This window comes from Lonchura striata, chromosome 22 (genome assembly GCF_046129695.1).
Source record: "Lonchura striata isolate bLonStr1 chromosome 22, bLonStr1.mat, whole genome shotgun sequence".
Lineage (NCBI taxonomy): Eukaryota > Metazoa > Chordata > Aves > Passeriformes > Estrildidae > Lonchura > Lonchura striata.
This window is the reverse complement of record NC_134624.1, coordinates 7,778,941-7,797,318: the sequence shown is the minus strand read 5'-3', so window position 1 is coordinate 7,797,318 and position 18,378 is coordinate 7,778,941. Positions and strand designations below refer to the sequence as shown.

Genomic DNA, 18,378 nt, shown 5'->3' with positions numbered 1-18,378 from the left:
TGCTTGGAGGGTTTTCAAGACACAAAGTAATTTCCTGCTTGAAGCAGTTGACAAATCTGCACAGAAACTGGAGAACCCTCTGTGTTTCGGGGATGGATGCTGCAAAATCATGTAGTGGGAAGCCAGCCCAAATTCATGGAGCAAAGTGCAAGCAGGGGAGGAAACTCATGGTGCCTGCTGATGGAAGGGGAGCTGTGGTCACAGGGACCAGCTCCAGGTCTGTTGTGACCTCCCTGCTCAGACCAACACAGAGCTGAAAATTTTTTGGATGAGCTGTCCTGCCCACCCCTCTGTCCCAGCAATCCCTGACCTTTCTTCCTACGGGGGAAATCAGAGCCCCGAGTGCCTGAGTCAGCTGTAAATCCCCTGCAGGCTCAGACAGCAGAGGCAGCTCTTGGTGGTTGCAGAAGGAGAACCAGCTTGCACAGGGGGAAGGCACAGCAGCTCCTGAGGTGTCACTGCAGCCCCCACGCAGACTTGGGGGTGCAGAAACCATCCACGTGTTCCAAAAAGCACCAGGGGCCAAGGGGAATGATGGAAACAAGAGGAGCACTGCGGCAGTTTGGGGAAATAGAGCTTTTGAGAATTAAATCCAAGTGGCTCTGGTTCACAGCTAGCAAGACACAAACTAAGCCCTTTCCTACAGCATGAGTTTGGACCTGCAGTTTCCCATCACAACACTGCCCACAGAGCCCTGAGGGGTTGGGGGGAGCAGGGTGAGGGGGAAAATGCACCCATGGGCAGCCTGGGGCCCACCCGTTGTGTGTGGCAGAGGTGCTGCTCTCCCATTTCCATCCTCATCACTGCCCTTCATCCCCATCCCCTGCTCCTTGTGCCCTCTCCATGCTCACCTCCCTCTGCTTTCCTCTCCAGCCTCTTCCCCACCTCTGTTCTACACTGGAAACCCTTTCCCAGGGTGGCTCTGGAGGCTCCCACAGATGGAATTTTCCCTTTTAAACAGAGGCAGCATTGGGCCGGTCTGACTGGTACCAGTTCCTCAACGGGACAGACGTGCCCTTAGCAAAGGGACGTTTCTGCTGGCGAGCACAGCTCTGTGAGGACCATCCCTGCACGTGTCCCTGCAGGGGGAGGGTTTGGTGGCTGTGGGGCTGGGCAGGGTGCAGCCTGCAGGACACCCCTGTCAGCGCCGCAGTCACCCCGTGGCTCTCCTCCTGCTGGTTTTCCGGCCCCCCCGGTTTCCTGCTGAGGGGCAGCCGGGTGTAAGCCCAGGAGGCACAGATTTCTCTGGTTAGGCAAGGCCAGGCAGCCTCTCCCCTTTCGCTTTCAGCTGCCTCTTCTTCCCCTTCCCCGGGCAGCCCCAGCATCCGCAGGGCCATGGAGCGCAGGGACCGCGAGCCCCTGGTGAGGAAAGCCAGCTCCTCGTACCGCACCTTCCCCGAGAGCGCTGCCAGGAGGCTCGACAAGGAGTACCTGAGGTGAGGAGCAGGCTGGGGCCCAGCGTGGGCAGAGGTTGGGCTCTGCCCCCCATCCCGAGGGCAGCAGGCTGGGGGGAGCTGGGGGGAGCTGGGGGAAGAGCTGTTCCATACTCCTGCTACTCCTGAGCTGCTTTGAGGTGGGATCTCACCCTGCCCAAGGAGGCTGGATGAGCCCACTTGGAAGCCTGGTGGGTTTGTGTGACTCCTATGGGGGCAAGAGGTCCTGCTAGGGGCCACGGGGCTTTGAAAGAAACTTTTCCCTGTTCTGCTGGGATGAACCGGCTGCTGCTGGGTCTGTGGTGCCACCCAGCTCCAGCTTCTGCTTTTCTTGCTCTTTTGAACCCCCTGAGAACTGCCTGGCACAGAGAGAAGCACTAGCACAGAGAAACCCCACCAGTGCAGAGCCATTCCCCAGGAAAATCCCCCCGTGGGTGCCACCAGAGCCTCGGCAAAGGCCGGGGGAAGCAGGCTGAACTTTCTGCTGGCACCCAACACGTCCGTGTCTCTCCATGCCTCCCTCAGGAGCCTCCACAACAGGCGCCTCTACCTGGCTGTGTTTGCTGCTGTCCTGGGCAACTTCAGCTTCGGCTTCGCCCTGGTTTATCCCTCCCCCGTCATCCCTGCCCTGGAGGCTCATCCCAGCCCCGCGCTGAGGCTGGACCAGCACACAGCGTCCTGGTTCGGGGTAAGGAGGGGGTGATCCCTGCCAGGGTGCGGGCAGAGAGGGCAGTGCCAGGCTCACACAGTGATCTGATCTGGGTTAAGGAGCCGGGATGTGCCCAGGGGATGCCAGGCTCACACAGTGATCTGATCTGGGTTAAGGAGCTGGGATGTGCCCAGGGGATGCCAGGCTCACACAGTGATCTGATCTGGGTTAAGGAGCCGGGATGTGCCCAGGGGATGCCAGGCTCACACAGTGATCTGATCTGGGTTAAGGAGCTGGGATGTGCCCAGGGGATGCCAGGCTCACACAGTGCTCTGGTCTGGGTTAAGGAGCCGGGGGGTGCCCGGGGGATGCCAGGCTCACACAGTGATCTGATCTGGGTTAAGGAGCTGGGATGTGCCCAGGGGATGCCAGGCTCACACAGTGCTCTGGTCTGGGATAAGGAGCCGGGGGGTGCCCGGGGGATGCCAGGCTCACACAGTGCTCTGGTCTGGGTTAAGGAGCCGGGATGTGCCCGGGGGATGCCAGGCTCACACCGCCCCTCTCTGCGTGCCCGCAGTCGGTGTTCACGCTGGGAGCGGCGGCGGGCGGGCTCAGCACGATGCTGCTCAACGACTGCCTGGGCCGCAAGCTGAGCATCATGTTCTCGGCCCTGCCCTCGGCGCTGGGCTACGCGCTGCTGGCCGGAGCCCAGGGCCTCTGGATGCTGCTGCTGGGCCGGGTGCTGACGGGCTACGCCGGCGGGGTGACCTCCGCCTCCATCCCGGTAATGCCAGGGGGATGCAGGGCAGCGGGTGCTGCGGGTGGGCTGGGGGTGGAAGGGCAGGAGATGCTGCGGTGCCCTGGACGAGCTGGGGGATGATGCTGGGGCACGATTCTGGGGCACCTCGCTGCTTTTCGGAGGCATCAGCAGAGCCCCAGGGCTGTGTCCGGGCGAGCAGGATGGGGAGGATGCAGGAGGTCAGCATCAGGGCTGGGGAGGGTGTGCCCGCTGTTGGTGCTGGACTTCCTCGCCTGCAGGAAAGACAAGGCAGGTCCTCAGCCCCTGCTCCTCCCAGCAGTTATTTCCTCCCAAACAGCCCGCTCGTGTTCCACACAGAGGGGAAGAAAGGAGTTGAGTAACAGCAGGGCAGCTCTTCCCAGTAACGAGGCGCTGCTGGAGCACCTCTCGCACACAGCGGGAGGAGGGAAGCGGTGCTGCCGGCCAGGCTGTCCTCCCCTCCGGCCAGATGCAGCTGCACCCATCAGCTGCCCACCCCGAGAGGGCAATTCCCCAATTTGGGTTTCCTCTGGTCACAGGGCGTGAGTGCGAGGTGGCAGAGGGAGGGAGGAGCGGCGGGTGACAAGGGATGTTGCGGCTCTGTGAGGTGTGTGTTGTCCCTGTCCAGGTTTACATCTCGGAGATCTCCCACCCGGGGGTCAGGGGGATGCTGGGGGCCTGTCCCCAGATCATGGCAGTGCTGGGCTCCCTCGTCCTGTACGCTCTGGGCAAGTATCTCCGTGGTGTCCCAGTGTCCAGGGCAACACTGTGGGGAGGGGGAGCTTAAAATAATCAACCTGCTCAGCAGGTGAGGGCTTGTTCCCCTCATGCCCACAGCTGTGCTGGACAGGAGGGGCTGCACAGGGTCAATCACTCCCCTTGCCCTGGTGTGTGTGCTCTGAGGGGTGAATCCACAGCCCACAGGGACTTGTGGCCATCGCTGTGCCCGCAGACCCAGGTCCTGATGAGGTTTTGCCAGGGCTCAAAGGCAGCACACAAAGATATCCCTGTGCATCACCTGCCAGCACATGCCCTGGCTGCAGCAGGATTTTGATGGATACTCCCAGATTTGCTGGAATTTCCCCATATCATACTGCTGGAAATGCTGCTGTAATAAGAGAGAATATATTAAAAATATTTTTTTTTATTATTACTATTTTTCCTGCTGGCTTTATTAAATGAAATCATTGGGGTACCCAGGTGGAGGCAAGGCCAGGACACCCATTCCTGAGTGGTTTTCCCCTAACTGTGCTTCTCTGGCAGGGCTGGTCCTGGACTGGCGCTGGCTGGCCGTGGCCGGGGAGGTGCCCGTGCTTGCCATGGTCCTCCTGCTCTGCTTCATGCCCAACTCGCCCCGGTTCCTGCTCTCCCAGGACAAGGAGGAGGAGGCCCTGGGCTCCCTGTGCTGGCTGCGGGGTGAGGACACAGATTATGGCCGGGAGTACGAGCAGATCAAGGACAGCCTGAGGAAGCAGGTGAGAAAGCTCAGCACAGGGAAATGTAACATGAAAACTGCAAAATCCATCCCCTGGGCAACTCCTGAGCCACCTTCTGGATGCCAGATGGTTTCCAGAGGTGTCCTCACTTTGTGTTTCTGCCTTTGTCCCCTCCAGAGCCGTCGGGTTTCCTGTGCTGAGCTCAAGGACCCCTTCCTTTACAAGCCCATCCTGATTGCGGGGGGAATGAGGTTCCTGCAGCAGCTCTCGGGGGTCACCTGCATCCTCGTGTACCTGCAGCCAATATTCAAGAGAACATCTGTCATCCTGGTGAGCCCTGGGCCTTCAGTGAGGGCTGCCCAATGCTCCAGCTTCCCTACAGACATAAAACCCTTTTCTAAAGGCCCTGCCCTGCAAAAGGCTGAGGGAGGATGGGGAGCAGGACTGGCCCCACTGTGTCCCTGCTCCTCCTCTGAGTTCAGGCTCATCATCTCCAGTCTCCTGCTGGGAGAACAGCAGCTGTAGGCACCTGCCCCTTCCCCCAGCTCAGCTTCCCCACTGGTTTTTTGGCAGCAAGCAGAGTACGATGCAGCTCTGGTTGGCCTGGTGCGTCTGTCTGCAGTGGCCATCGCTGCTGTGTCCATGGACAAAGCTGGGAGGAAGATTCTCCTGTTTGTATCAGGTATGGCTCTCTCCACTCCTCCCTGTCTTGCCAAGGGAAGCTCTTATTGAAGGATTTTCAGGAGCTCTGCGAGTGTGCAGGAGTGGAAACTTCAGCCCTACAGGGCTCAGGGAGGGAGGCAGGGAGGTCTCTTTCCCTTGGTGGTGGTTCAGCTCCTCAGCAGGGGCATTCCCAGGAGCTTGGCATGGAGAGGATCACCCACCCATCATTCTCACTGTGCTGCTGCCTCTCTCCACAGCTGGTGTCATGTTGGTCTCCAACCTGACCATGGGGCTCTACATCCACTTTGTGCCAGCTTCTCACAACGGCACCGTGGCCAACACCACCCTGGTGGGCTCTGCCACCCTCCCTGCTGAGCCAACAAACTACATCACCCTCATCCCTCTCCTGGCAACCATGTTCTTCATCATGGGTAGGTGCAGAGGGCACAGGACTGGCCGCCAGCCAGGGGAGGATGTTTCTCATCCAAGGGACGGTGATGTGGAGCAAGGAGATGGGGTTTGGAGGTGGAAGGAAGGCAGATGTCCATGGGAAAGCAAGAAAAGTGAAGTCACTTTGAAGAATGACACGAGTGGGAGGGATAATGGTTGCTCAGGGCTCTTCTGCACTCCTCAGTGACCTCCAAAGCCTGTCCCTCCCTGCCCTCCTCCCCTGCAGGCTATGCCATGGGCTGGGGCCCCATCACTTGGCTGCTGATGTCGGAGATCCTCCCTCTCAAAGCCCGTGGGGTCGCCTCGGGCCTCTGTGTGGTCGTGAGCTGGCTGACAGCCTTCACCCTGACCCAGTTCTTCCTCCCAGTCGTGGTGGGTACTGCCCAGGGCTGTCCAGCAGCCCCTCCTCAGCCCCTCCCTGCACCAGCTCACAGCTCTTTCTGCCCCACTTTCCAGAACGCCTTCGGCCTCGAGGTGCCCTTCCTGTTCTTCGCTGTCATCAGTGCTGGGAACATCTTATTCACAGGCTGCTGTGTCCCTGAAACCAAAGGCAGGTCCCTGGAGCAGATCGAGGCCTTTTTCAGGACTGGCCGGAGGTCATTCCTGAGGTAGGAGCTGCCCTTGCCCAGGCTGAGGGCAAAGCAAACTTGTGCTGCTGGAAGTGGAGGCTGGAGCTCCCTGAGGGAGAGGAAGGGGCAGCAAAGATCATCTTGCTCTGGCTGTAGAAGTTGCCAGCTGGAACTTCACCTTCTCCTCCTGTCACACAACACTACCTGTCAACCCTTGGGATGGGAGCAGGTCACCAGCAGGGCCAGGCTGGAGATAAAGGTGTCCTGGAAGAACAACAGTGTGGACAGGAGGCCATGGTTGCCCTTTGCTCAGCAGCCTGAGGGCTTGGCTGGAGCTGAGTTTACAGCTGGAGCTGTTCTGGCAAGAGCTCATCATGTAGCTGCAAGAATAAAACAGTTTTGCCTCCAACTGCAAGGCATTGCCTCGATTTGCAGAGAAGGGAGGGATGGGAGAGGCAGAGCAGGACTGTGGCAAGGGGACCACAGCAGCCTGCAGCTCCCCAGAGGAGTGTCAGGCACTCAAGGACCGTGAAAGAGGCAGAGCCAGATCTTTTGTATAAAAAGCTGCCACGTTTTATTGCTCTAAAAACACACATTACACTAGAAGCCTAATGAATAAGACCAAATACAGTTCACAAAGAAAAACCAGGACAAAAGAATGGGAACAGACAAACATCCAGCTGTAGTGCAAGTGATTCCCTGTGGGAAAGACACAGTGAGTACTGACAACACTTTGTGCTGGGGTGGGTCCTTCCCACCCTGGGGTTGACCCACAAAGAGGGAGGTGGATGTGCCTCCACCTCTATCACTTTTAGATTTCAACTGCATAGTTAGTAGCAAATCAGTCTTACCTCTTTCCTGTGTGTCCTGCAAGATTAAGAACCTTTCATAATTATTTTTTAGAGCTAACCCGAGGTAAAACACGGCTGCAGGAGGTGGTAATGGCTGTGAGGAACAAAGGGCCTTGCTCAGTCCAACCTGACTCCTCCCAAAAGGGCAGAAGCACAAAGGCTGAGCTGGGACATGATGTGCCCAAGCATTTGTCCAAGCTCCTGAAATGCACTTGGCAGCCCAAGGGCTATTCCTGGGACATTCAGCCTGCTGTCCTGAGGAAGCAGGGGTAAAACAGCATGTCTGAGCCAGCCCTCCAGACGTGCCAGCTGCCATTCTGATCTCCTGCAGCAGGAGATGAGAAATCACCTAAGAGAAGATGTGCTTTATCACAGCATTAATTTAAAACAGCCTAGGACAGAGGGAGAGTGATGGGCCAAAATAAAAAACACAGAAAACATTCAGTATTAAACCTACCCTCTGCTGCTGAGACCCTTTTCCAGAAAGATGTTCAGCCCTGGCTGGAACACAACTTTTGCTAAGCATGGCCTGACTACAAGAGGTCTCAAGAGCCTCTGGTTTCCACTGACTTTCTGAAGATCAGGATTTCTGGCAGCCCTGTGCTCGAGCATTCTCTTTCTCACATGGCTATGGACCAGGTCTTGATATCTTCACTTCAGTGAAACCCTTCCCTGAAGACAGTGGATGTTTTTTCCTGAGGAAAAAATGACAGAGATGAATTAAGCTTCCCAGGGCTCAGCCTAAGGAGGAAATGCCCCACTAGGAAATGAGGCTGGACTCTTCAGCTCCTGAGAGAACTTCACTGGAGAAGCATTTTCTGAGTGACCTCCTTCCTTCAGCACAGCGAGTCCCAGGGCTCTTGCTACAACCTTTGGAGTGTGAGAAATCACAGTGGCTCTTCCAGAGGTAGAATGGTGTTTTTATTCACTGCACACACAGGGAATCAATGGGTGTTACAGAAGCAGCTCCAGCCCAGAGCAGCGAGCTCTGTCCTGCTCTTCACGCCCCGTGGGCAGCCCCAGGGGACACGGAGCTGCCACCCATGAGTGGCAGAGGCATGGAAGAGTGGCACGGTGCATAAATGCTGCCCTGGTGACCGGTGTGTGACAGGCCACTGCTCCCCAGGGCTCCTGCCACTCTTGGTGCTCACTGTCCTCAGCGTGTCACCCCTCCCTGAGCCCTCAGAGCAGCTCCTTCCTGAGGCCTGGGGAGCAGACCCTGCCCCACAGAGCCCCTGTGGATCAGCAACCCAGCTTGGGTTGAGCCTCTGAGCAGGGTTTGAACTTCATTTGTCCTTGCACAGCTCCGAGCACCCCGAGGGTGCCTCTAAACACAACTAACATCCACCATGCACTGGCATTTAACTACTGTGGTGCTACTCTACTCTAAAGCTCCTTCCTATCTCCACCAAAAACGGGCCGACATGGAGGTGAGACCATCCACTGAGTGCCGCTACAGCTCCTGCAAGCCACAGGTGCTGTCACCAAGGCTGTCTGCAATGCTGGCAGCGTCTGGCTTGGTTCCAGACAGCCAAAATTCCCAAGGGTTCCCACTCCAGAGGCCCCTGTAGGAGTCACCACCCTTGGAGCACGGATCTGAGCCACCTCCAGTGGTGACAGGCAGGGACACTTCAAGCACTGTGGCCAAAGGCTGCAGCTCAGCTCTCAGGGGAGTCCCTGAGGCCCATTTCCAGCTCGGGGCTGAGCTTTGCCACCCGCTCCTGGTGGCAGATTGATGCAGATTTCTCCCTGGCCTCAGCCCCAGGGTCAGACCCTGCTGCCACAAAACGCTGTGGCAGCACTGCTGGGACTTCTGCCTCGGTGCCAGGGGAGCAGAGGGGACCCTGCAGGTGCCCTGGAGCAGAGCCCACCTGCCCCAGCCCCAGGGACCACGGCAGGAGGAGTGGCAGGTGAGGGTCCCACCCTGCAAGGCTCAGCCCCTGAGCTCTGCTTTGCCTTTGGCCTCCTGACTCTAAAGCTACTGCAGAACTACTCACGGAGCAAAGCTGTCACTACCAGAGACACTGACATGCATCAGTCTGCAACATTCCTCTACTAAACACTACACAACTCCCCACACCCCCCTGAAATCAAAGCACCTGCCCATTCCTGAGGCAGCACCAGCACCCCGAGGTTATTCCACATTGCTCCTGCAGCATCCAAACCTGCAGGCAGCAGGAGGCTGTGGCCCCTGCATTGCATCCAGCACCAGGGATCAGCCAAGGGCTGGGGGCTCCAAACCAGCACAGCTTTGAGGGAAAAAAGCTGCCTTTATGGGAAAAAAAATCCAGGCTGGTGGTGCCTGCTCTGCGTCCCAGACACAGATTGTTGGAGCAATCCCAGTTCAAAGTGGGGGGGAAGGGGCTTTGCATAAAAAATGTGCCCACATCCAGAGGCTGGAGCCTCTGGAAATCCTGACTGGTGGGAATCCTGACTGGTGGGAATCCTGACAGCTCCTGAGCTCCAGGGAAGAAGCAGCAGCTCACAGGAGCTGGCAGCTTGAGGAAGAGCAGGGTGTAAGGAGAGTTTCCAGCATGGACAGAGCCCTCTGACAGAGAGCACTGGCCTCCAGCAGCGTTTCTCAGAGCACAGCACAAGCCCTCTGTACACAAGGATTCAAACAGGGACACAGAGTGCTGGTGGCTGTCCCAATCCAGCAGTTCTGTCCCAGTTTTCCTCCCTTTTCTCTCCCAGAAGAGGGGGAAAACACAGTTTGTCAAGCTTGTGGCCCAGAACAAGACAAAGGGATCAAAGGACAGCACAGGTTTTTTGGAGAGTCTGAGAAATACTCTGAAGGCTGAGAGTGGATTTTGCAGCAGCCAGGGCTCTCCCTGTTCTCAGAGACCCCTGGTGAAATGAGGCAGCCCTGTGAAGGACAGGAAACAGAGCACTCCTCCTATATCCAGAGAAAATGAGTCCCATCAAAGTACTTAAATAACTAGAAATAAATTATTCCCCTTTTTCCTAATCAAAACAAAAAGCAACCATATAAAAATCAAATAAATTAAAATCCCCAGGAGAAACTGGGATGAGAAGAGGGGGGGTCTGGACTTAGTGAGCAGTTTTGTACTGCTTGGTACAAAGCAAACAGAAAATACAATGTGAAAACCACAGAAAAGCCTGGAATAGCAAAGTAAAATATCCCAGCTGTCCACACTGAAATGGTGCAGCCTCCTCTCTGTTTGCACAGGGAAGATGTGCCACCTTCCCATACAAAACCAGCTCAGGATTGATGCAAAAAACCACAATCCCAAAGACAAAGGCTGCACCAGGCAAGAAGAACAGGTCCCTTCACAGAGGGATGCAGGAACAGAGTCCCAGGAATGCTCCTGCACATCAGTGACTCCCACACCAGCAAAATTCCCACTTGGCTCAAGAAACAATATCCTTTTCAGCTGTGGTACAGCAAATATTGTTTCCCTTGTGCCCCAGTAAAAGAGTGAAGCTTAAGAAAAGTGCCCTTATTAAGAAAAAGTAATTAATTCTCATAATTCAAGTAAATGGCAGTCACTGCCTGCAGCTGTATCCAGAGGAAGCAGGGACTGTGCATTGCAGGCCCAGCAGCTCTGGTAGCTCCCCTGCAGAAATGGATTTTTCTTTAGATGGGTTTTTGCTGGAAATCCTTTCCCGTGCAGTGACGCCTCCAGTGCTTGGTCCCATAATTAAAATAGTGGAAGAAGACCAAGCTTGAGCAGCAGGGAGTTCTGCAAACCCTGGGTTAGGTGTTGTACCTGGGAAGGGCCATGCCAGGGAGTGCTCCTAAACACGTGGAATCTGCACTGGCAGGTCCTCTGTCCCTCCTCACCCATCCAGAGGGCAGTCCATAAAAACAAAACAAAAGAAAGGGTGGGAAAGCAGCACTCAGAGAGCCAGCACCTCTGCAGCAAAAAGAAAATATTAAATAATAGGAGCAGTGTTTGGGATGAGGGCTGAGGAGAGAAGGAGCGATGTGCTGAGGTCTGGCTGCTGGTGTGAGGAGAGCACACAGCCTGCCCAGCCCCTGAGATTTCCAGTTGCTGCAGTGTCCAGGGCACTCGTGGTGCAGCAGGGAGTGGAGAGGACAGAGGGAAGGGCAGAGTGGACTTCCACATCGTCACCACCTCAGTGTCCAGGAGATGCTGCCCCGAGCTGGTGTCCTTCAGAGAGCCTGTCCCTCCAGGCTCCCCGTCAGCTTCTCCTCATCCATCTGCTTCTGCTGCTGGTGGATGCGGGCGTAGGAGATGGCATCTCCCCTGTGGAGAGAAGGGACAGCGTGGGGATGGCAGGACTGTCCCAGCTGGGACCTGCCTCTCGTGCCAAGGGATTCCAGGGCTCAAACCACACTTGCTGGCCCTCTCCACCCCCCAAAGCTGCTTCTGCCCCAGAGCTGGGCCCATCCACCCAACAGCTGCAGAAAGAAGAGCGGGACCCTCAGGACTCCTAAAACTCAGAGCTTCAGCAGCCTCCAGACCTTCCCTCCCAGGGCTCTGAGGCAAGGGAGATTTTCTCTGGCCGCCTTCATGCCTCAGCACGGTTTGGGCAAGAGGAAGCAGAGCCTTAGGGAGGCAGATGAGGCAAGGGCTGGAGCTCCATCTCCCCCTTCCCTGCCCTCCACGAGCAGCTGGACCTCTCTTACTTCTTTCCAAGGGCCGACAGACCGTAGAGCACGCCGGTGGCGAAGGCGATGGCGTTGCCCAGGAGCGTGGTGAGCGTCAGGCTGAGCACGACAGGGAACACGGCCATCCTGGAAGGCAGGGGCAGCCCTCAGAGCAGGGCCAGGGCATGCAGGGATGTTCTTTCCCCAGGATGTGCCCCCCCACTGATAGTAAAAGGGTTTTTAAATCATGGGGATTTAGGGTTAGAAGGAAAATTAAGCTTAGTAGGCACTGAAAAAAATAAAAATACCCTGGGTACGTGCAGGCTTATGTACCTTGCTAGAACTGCACCTGTGTAGCTAGTACATGATAAATGATATAATTGTTAGATGTGATGATTGTTTAGGAATTAAATAGAATTACTGTTTAATCGTAAGGATAATCATGAGGAACTGTGATCAGGGGCCTAAGAAAGATCATGAGAAGCTCATGCTTGAATAAAGTCAGTGTATACAGTAGAGCAATATAAGTTTAATAATGAATGTGTAAGTTATACAACGATATAGAATATAAAATACGTTCAGCTCGAAAGCCGTGTCAGAGTCAGATTTGGGTCTGTACCCCTGATTCCCAGAGCTCTCAATGAAATCACCTGCAGATAATCATATTCTGTGATTCTGTGTGCTCCTGAACGCTGACACCATCAGCCCCCAGGAGCGTGGTGAGCATCAGGCTGAGCAGGACGGGGAACACGGCCGCCCTGGAAGGCAGGGGCAGCCCTCGGAGCAGGGCCAGGGCACGCAGGGGTGTTCTTTGCCCGGGATGTGCCCCCCTCCAGCCCCCCAGGATCCTCCTCACCCGCAGTAGAAAGCTGCTTTCTGCCAAGCCCGCAGCCGGTCGGCCCTGGCGCCCACGGCATTGGCGAACTCGATGAACTGGCAGCAGAAAGGGGCCTCGCACAGGAACAGGACGAAGGCGTTGAGCCTCCGGAGAGAGCAAAGCAGAGTTCATTTCATCCTGCTTTCAGTCACCAGAGTGGGGGTCAGCGATGCCCACAGAGAGCAGGCATTCCATGCTGCGTGCAGGTGGAGGGAAAGGTGAGGCTGAGCCCTGCTCTGCTCCCCCCGCTTCTTGATAATTTCTAAATTTCCAAGCCATGCTGCCCCAGACTTATTTTGGATAAAGGCATCTCAGTATTTACCTAAAAATGCATAAAGAAATAATATAACCAGAATAAACCTAACATCTTCACCTGCCTGATGGAGCAAGATCTGGCAGCTCCCAGAGCCTGATGGATGTTTCACTGCCATCCGCTGTCCAAGCTTTGCCCCCCTCCGTGGGCTGGGGTTAACAATACCTCCCTCCCAGCAGGAAAATGCAAAGAAACCCTGCTCACATCATCCACACGCCGGCTGCGATGTTCAGGGGGTTGATGGTGACACAGTTCCAGAGACCAGCAAAGGCACAGGCTGGAAAGAAAGAGGATTTCAGTGACCACCATGACCAACCCTCTGTGCCCTTGCCCAGCACCTCTGGGCACTGCAGGGCAGCACAGGATGATGGGTGGAAAGGTTTGGTGGCCCAAAAGGAGCTTGGAATTCAGGGAAGAGCCTTCCTCTGGTATCCTTTTGCCCTGAGTGCTGTTCCAACAATTATTTCCCTTGTGTAGAACAACATTTTCTTGCACATGGAGTCCAGGACTTTATGGATTTTATGTGCCAAGGTAGATAAGCAGTGCCAGCAGGTTCCAGCTCTGAGCAGCACAGGGCAAATTCAGCAGAAACATGACTTGCACACAGGAAAATAATAAATACAGCAGAGGTGAGGCCTCTGACTCACTGCTGTGCAGCTTCACCAGAGATGAGCAGAAAAGAGCTGAGTTTGGGTCTCTGCTAATACCAAGGGAAGTGAATAAAGCCCAAAAGAACCCCAGTGCTCCTGGCTCTCTAACTCAGGGAGAGGAACCAGGCAGCAGTGACCAAGCTGAGCTGCATCCACCTCCCTGCTGCCTCATTAAACTTGCAGAGTGTTCCTGGCACCTGATATGGCTCCTTCCCTCTGCCAGGGCCAGAGCTGGCACCGGGAACTCGAGCCCGAGGAGACACGCTCAGCAAACAACACACTGCAAAACTCCAGCTAAAATGGATTCTTCTTTAAAGGCTGTCTGGGGGATGATGGAGAGCAGCAGAGTCCCCCTCTGAGGATGAGACCAGCCCTGGATTGAGGATTTTGGGTGTCTGCTGAGGGCATCCCTGAGCAGAGCTGCTGTGAGCAGCCCTCACCTTCAAAAGCCCAGCACATGCTTGCAAGGTTTCTTTTAAGCAGCCACTGCTGAATCCTCAGAGCTCCTTTAAAAATAGTTGTTTACCAGGCTGGGAAGCAGAGTTACAGGCAATGACAGGACAGACTGAAGGTCATCCCATGAGCAAATGACCTCCTGGTCTTAGGAAATACCAAAAACCGTTGTTTTTTAACACTCCCTAGACTAAATCCACAGGACCCCAAATTTTTTGGAGAGCCCTGCAAGAACAAGATCAGCTAGCAGAGGGGACATTCCAGAGGATGTGCTAATATCCATGCTCCAAGGGCACTTCTCACCCCCCCATCCCACAGGTTCTGGTGTCAGTGTCCCAACACTGCAGGGGAAACTGAGGCACGGGGGTGGGATGATCTGTTCATGGTCACAGGTGCAAAGAGCTGGAGAGGAGCGATGGCAAGCAGGATTCCTGGGAGCTGTGGGCAGCATGGAGAGCAGGGCCCAAACCAGGGGGTTCCAATTCCCTCTGACCACCAAACCCTTGGATGCTGATGGAAGAGGAGCTCAGGGGAAGCACCCCAGGTTCGTGGCACTCGTTGTCCCCCAGGAAATGACATTCCTGACAATAATGCTGAGTGACTTTCTGGCACTTTATAATTAGCAGAGCAGCAAAACCTCTCAGCTATCCCCAAAACACAGCCAGGGCTGGGGCAGAACCCTGCCTTGCTGAGCAGCATAGCAGAGCACAGAGGTCCAGGCAGCTCCCAGCAGGTCTCCACCATACAACAAACCAAGGGAAGCAGAACGTTCTTTTCCAAGCAAGTTTGTTTTTTTTTTTTTTTTTTAATAATCAAACCTACCAGGGGTTGCTTTGCCAGGTTTCTGGTTTGGTTTTATCCCCAAACACTCCAAAACAACCCCTGCAGCAGTCCTGGCTCAGCAACCAGCCTGGTTGCCAGAGGACTAATGACCCAGGAAGCAGAGCTGAGCAAGCCCCACGTCAGCAGGAGCAGCAGGAAAGGAGTCAAAGGTTTGGGATCACAGGAGCACTGCCCCCAGAGCTGCTGCCAACAGCCACAGAACGACTCAGTGACCTTGGGTCTCCTTTGCACAGCTGCTGGTCCCACACAGCCTGGTACATCCCTGTCCCACCGGGGAAGGAGCTGATCCCACTCCTGCCCAGCCACAGATTTCTTTTTCAAATATTTTCTTTTCAAACAGAGGCCTCACATCAGGGTTGAAACACAGATAATGCTCCGTGGCACGTAAACTATGGGAGACAAACAGTTCTGCCATTTGTTTAACTGCTGTCCCATCTCAAATCCCTGAGGAAGCACAAATAACTGGGAGCTAAAATGAGGGGGGAAGGACACCCTTCCCTACAAAGGCTCTATTCATTTCCAGCAGCTGGTCACTGTCCTCAACACAAGCCTATTTTTGCTCCTAGAGTGTTTTACAAAAGCCACAGACTCTCCTCGTCCCATTACAAACAGGAACACAAGGAGAGAAGGGACTTGGCCAAAGTCACCAAGCCAGCATGTGCAGGAGCCAGAAAGGGATCCTGAACCTTGTCTGTCTGGTTCTTGCTCCAGTCCTTGGATTGTTCTGGCTGAAGCAAGCTGTGGCTGCAGGTGTTTGCATGTGGCAGATGTTGTCTGCTGGTCTCACCTCCACTAATTAAGTTTCTCGTTCTTTCTGAGGGAATTTTTCCTTCTGTAAGAAATATTCCAGCCCTGTAGCAGTGTTACAATCCAGTTGCTCACAATCCTTATAAATTAGTTCTGTTCTTTCACAGTGAGCTCTGAGAACAACAGCAAACTCCAGCCTTGCTGGTTTATTCATCACCTCTTCTCCAAACCGTCCACCTTCAACGAAGTGATGCTGAACAAGCAGCATTTTGAAGAGGAATGTTGGTAGCACAGGGCACTGGTTGTTTTTTTTTCACAATCCCCCTTTTCCCTGTTCATAAGGAGAGTTTGTGCCTCATTCTCTGCCTGATAAAGAGACAGTCAAGGCTCCAGAGCCAGCTGTCACTCCCCAAATCTTTGGCAAACCCTGTTAAGGACCTGGCTCTTCTTCCAAAAGCTTCTCTCAGACTCACCCAAAGACATAAAACTCTCATCTTTCCTGTAAAAACAAGCCACAAGGTCGCAGAGCTGTGAACAAAAGGTTGGGAAAATAATCCAAGTATAATTCAGCTGCTTTGAAAGACAAAGACAGAGAGGGAAAAAGAAGAAATTTGCACTTTCAAGCCACTCAGGAGCTGCTGTAGCACGAGGCTGGCAGTGCCACCAGCACAACCCACCAGCTCTTCACCCTCCATCCACATCACCCCGAGCTCTGCATGGGATAAAACCGCAGGAAAAGTGGGGAGGATCCTGCTACAGCCACAGCCCGTGGGAAAGAAGCTGCTCCTCTGAACCCCCACCTGGGACCTGCTCCACAGACACTTCCCAGCTGGTTCTCCTGGCTGCTGGCCGGGCCAGGAGCGTGGGGGCCTCCGGCAGGGCACGGCGAGGCCGGGGTGTTCAGAGCAGCCCCACCAAATCCTGCCACACCTCCAGAATTTCAGCACCTAGCACATGGAACGGTGAGAGCAGCACATGTTTTAGCAGCCCGGCCAAAAAGGGTTTTCAGGAGCCTGCCCAGTGATACCACAGGGTGCAAATGTCAGCTCCAAAAACATCGTGGGGTTGTGCAGCCCAGCCCCGAGGCAAAAGGGGCAGGCAGAGGGAGAGGGTGATCAGACACAAAGCTCCAGCTGATGGAATGAATCAGGGTTGATTGCACTGGCTGAGAAACCTTCTTGTTTAACATGAAGTCGTGGACCTGAAGCAGAAGAAATTCTCCATCCTGTGCTCTGCAGGAGATCAGACTAAGCGGTCATAACAGTCCCTCCTGCTTTTAAGAGCTATTAATCTCTCCACAGAATGTAGCAAAACAGCACTCCAGGACAGGCTGATTTCTGGCAAAGTTGCTGAGACTCTTTCCCTGGGAAAATTTTTTTCGGCAGCAGGTAATTCTGAGCTCAGCCAACTCGCTCTGCGTCTGCAGCTCTGTTCTCTGTGTCCTACCAAACCCCTTACAAGCACACAGCACAAACCAAAACCATTCTTCACCTTCAGTAAAACCCACGGGCAGGCCTTCTGCAATCAGCAACAGGAGCAATGGGAAACATGCTCTGACAGTCAGGATGGAGGGAAAAAAATCAAGTTGTAGGAACATATAAACACCCAAAAGTCAAACAGGATAAACCAAACCCTGTGGCCACTCTTGCAGGCCTGACCTGACCCCTGTGAGCCTGGTGCTCATAGTAAAATCATCTAATTTGCCTGCCAGGCACCAGGGCTCAGCTGCAGCTCCCATCACTGCCAGGGAGTGCCATACCCAAGAAGAACGTCGGGGATTTGCAGATTGCCCCGTGACGTCCCCGCTGCCGGGTGCCAAAGTTCAGCAGGCTCAGGGAGCACAGGGCACATCCCTGGTGGGCAGCTGCACCCACCCTGCTCCGGGCACACCACCTCTCCCTTGTGCCCCCAACACAGCAAGCCAGCACCTGGAGCTGGCACCGACCATCACCCCAAAAACCCTTGGTGGCACAGCCAACGTGACCCCCGCGAAGGTGGCAGGGCCCCGACACGAGCTCTGGCATGCAGGAGGGGGCACACAGAGGGGAGGGGATACTCACACATGCCCCCGATGACCCCAGCAATCCTGCAGAGCCACCTGTACCACCAGGTCATGCCCTCATCGGCGCCCGCTGCCTCGGGGGCTGCTGCTGCTGCTGGGAACTGCTCATCCTGCGAGCTCATCTCCCCCGGCTGCCGGGGGCTCTGCTGCCCACCTGAGCCCCCAGGTGTCACCCCCTCCTCCAGCCAGCCCAGGGGACAGCAGGCAGGACTAAAGCCCTAAGCCAGGCCCGTGCCCGTGTCCCCATGCAGGGCCTGGCCCCCCAGGGCTGACAAAGGAGGGTGTCTGGCTGCAGAGCGGTGATGCCAGCGGGTCTGGCTGCTGCACGGCTGCCTCGAGCTGCATTGTGGGTCCCCCCCGGCAGCAGGCAGGGCTTTGCCTTTGATGTCACTCGCATGAAAAAGCTGTGGGCAGAGCTCTGCTGCTCATATTCAATAGCACAGGCACAGCCACGCAGCTCACACCAGCTCTGGATGCCCCCCAGGAACAACTGGGTGTTGTTGTAACCCAGCATTTGCTTTTCCAGGAAGGGAAACAGGAATCCTCACAGCGACGGGAATTGAACGCTGTTGCAAAATTCTGCTCTCCAGATAAGAGGGTTGCCCTCCCTTTATCTGACTGGAATTAGGTTTTCTCCCTAGAAATGGGAGCAGAAGTAGCACTTTGCAAGTAGATGCCCCAGCTGGCAACTCGGTGGTGTCCAAATGGGACACGGGAACACCCTGAACTCTCCTAAATGATGAAGGCAACAGCTGCATTTTGTGCAGATGAACGTGGAACACAAGCAGAGCCCAGCTCTGCACAGTCGATCTGGAACAATAAATAGCAGTGAGATTTGGGATCCAGAGCAGAGTGGGAAGACAGATCCCATCTGCTAAAAGGTTACAAAAAAGGGATTAAGGAAAGGATGTCTTTTCATTACCATCTCCTGTCAGACAGGAAATGAAGGCCCAGGGCCTGCATCACCCACGCACTGCAGAGGGATAGCTGATGTATCCAGCTCCTCGAGGATCTCACTTCAGGAATCT

The 18,378-nt window shown here is 55.2% G+C and overlaps 2 protein-coding genes across 2 annotated transcripts; one reads left to right on the top strand and one right to left on the bottom strand.

Moving 5' to 3' along the window:
* Positions 1-1,031: 1,031 nt before the first annotated feature.
* Positions 1,032-6,387, top strand: SLC2A6 (solute carrier family 2 member 6). Its single transcript, XM_077787947.1, has 10 exons — positions 1,032-1,436; positions 1,959-2,121; positions 2,660-2,866; positions 3,489-3,588; positions 4,124-4,335; positions 4,474-4,626; positions 4,870-4,978; positions 5,217-5,390; positions 5,636-5,781; positions 5,866-6,387. Exons 1-10 carry the CDS (start codon positions 1,336-1,338, stop codon positions 6,019-6,021), a joined length of 1,521 nt encoding a protein of 506 aa, XP_077644073.1. The 5' UTR covers positions 1,032-1,335; the 3' UTR covers positions 6,022-6,387.
* A 141-nt stretch (positions 6,388-6,528) lies between these two features.
* CACFD1 (calcium channel flower domain containing 1) lies at positions 6,529-17,699 on the bottom strand. Its single transcript, XM_021543565.2, has 5 exons — positions 17,349-17,699; positions 12,800-12,872; positions 12,262-12,387; positions 11,445-11,552; positions 6,529-11,061 (listed from the first exon to the last, which is right to left on the bottom strand). Exons 1-5 carry the CDS (start codon positions 17,470-17,472, stop codon positions 10,968-10,970), a joined length of 525 nt encoding a protein of 174 aa, XP_021399240.1. The 5' UTR covers positions 17,473-17,699; the 3' UTR covers positions 6,529-10,967.
* Positions 17,700-18,378: the final 679 nt, after the last annotated feature.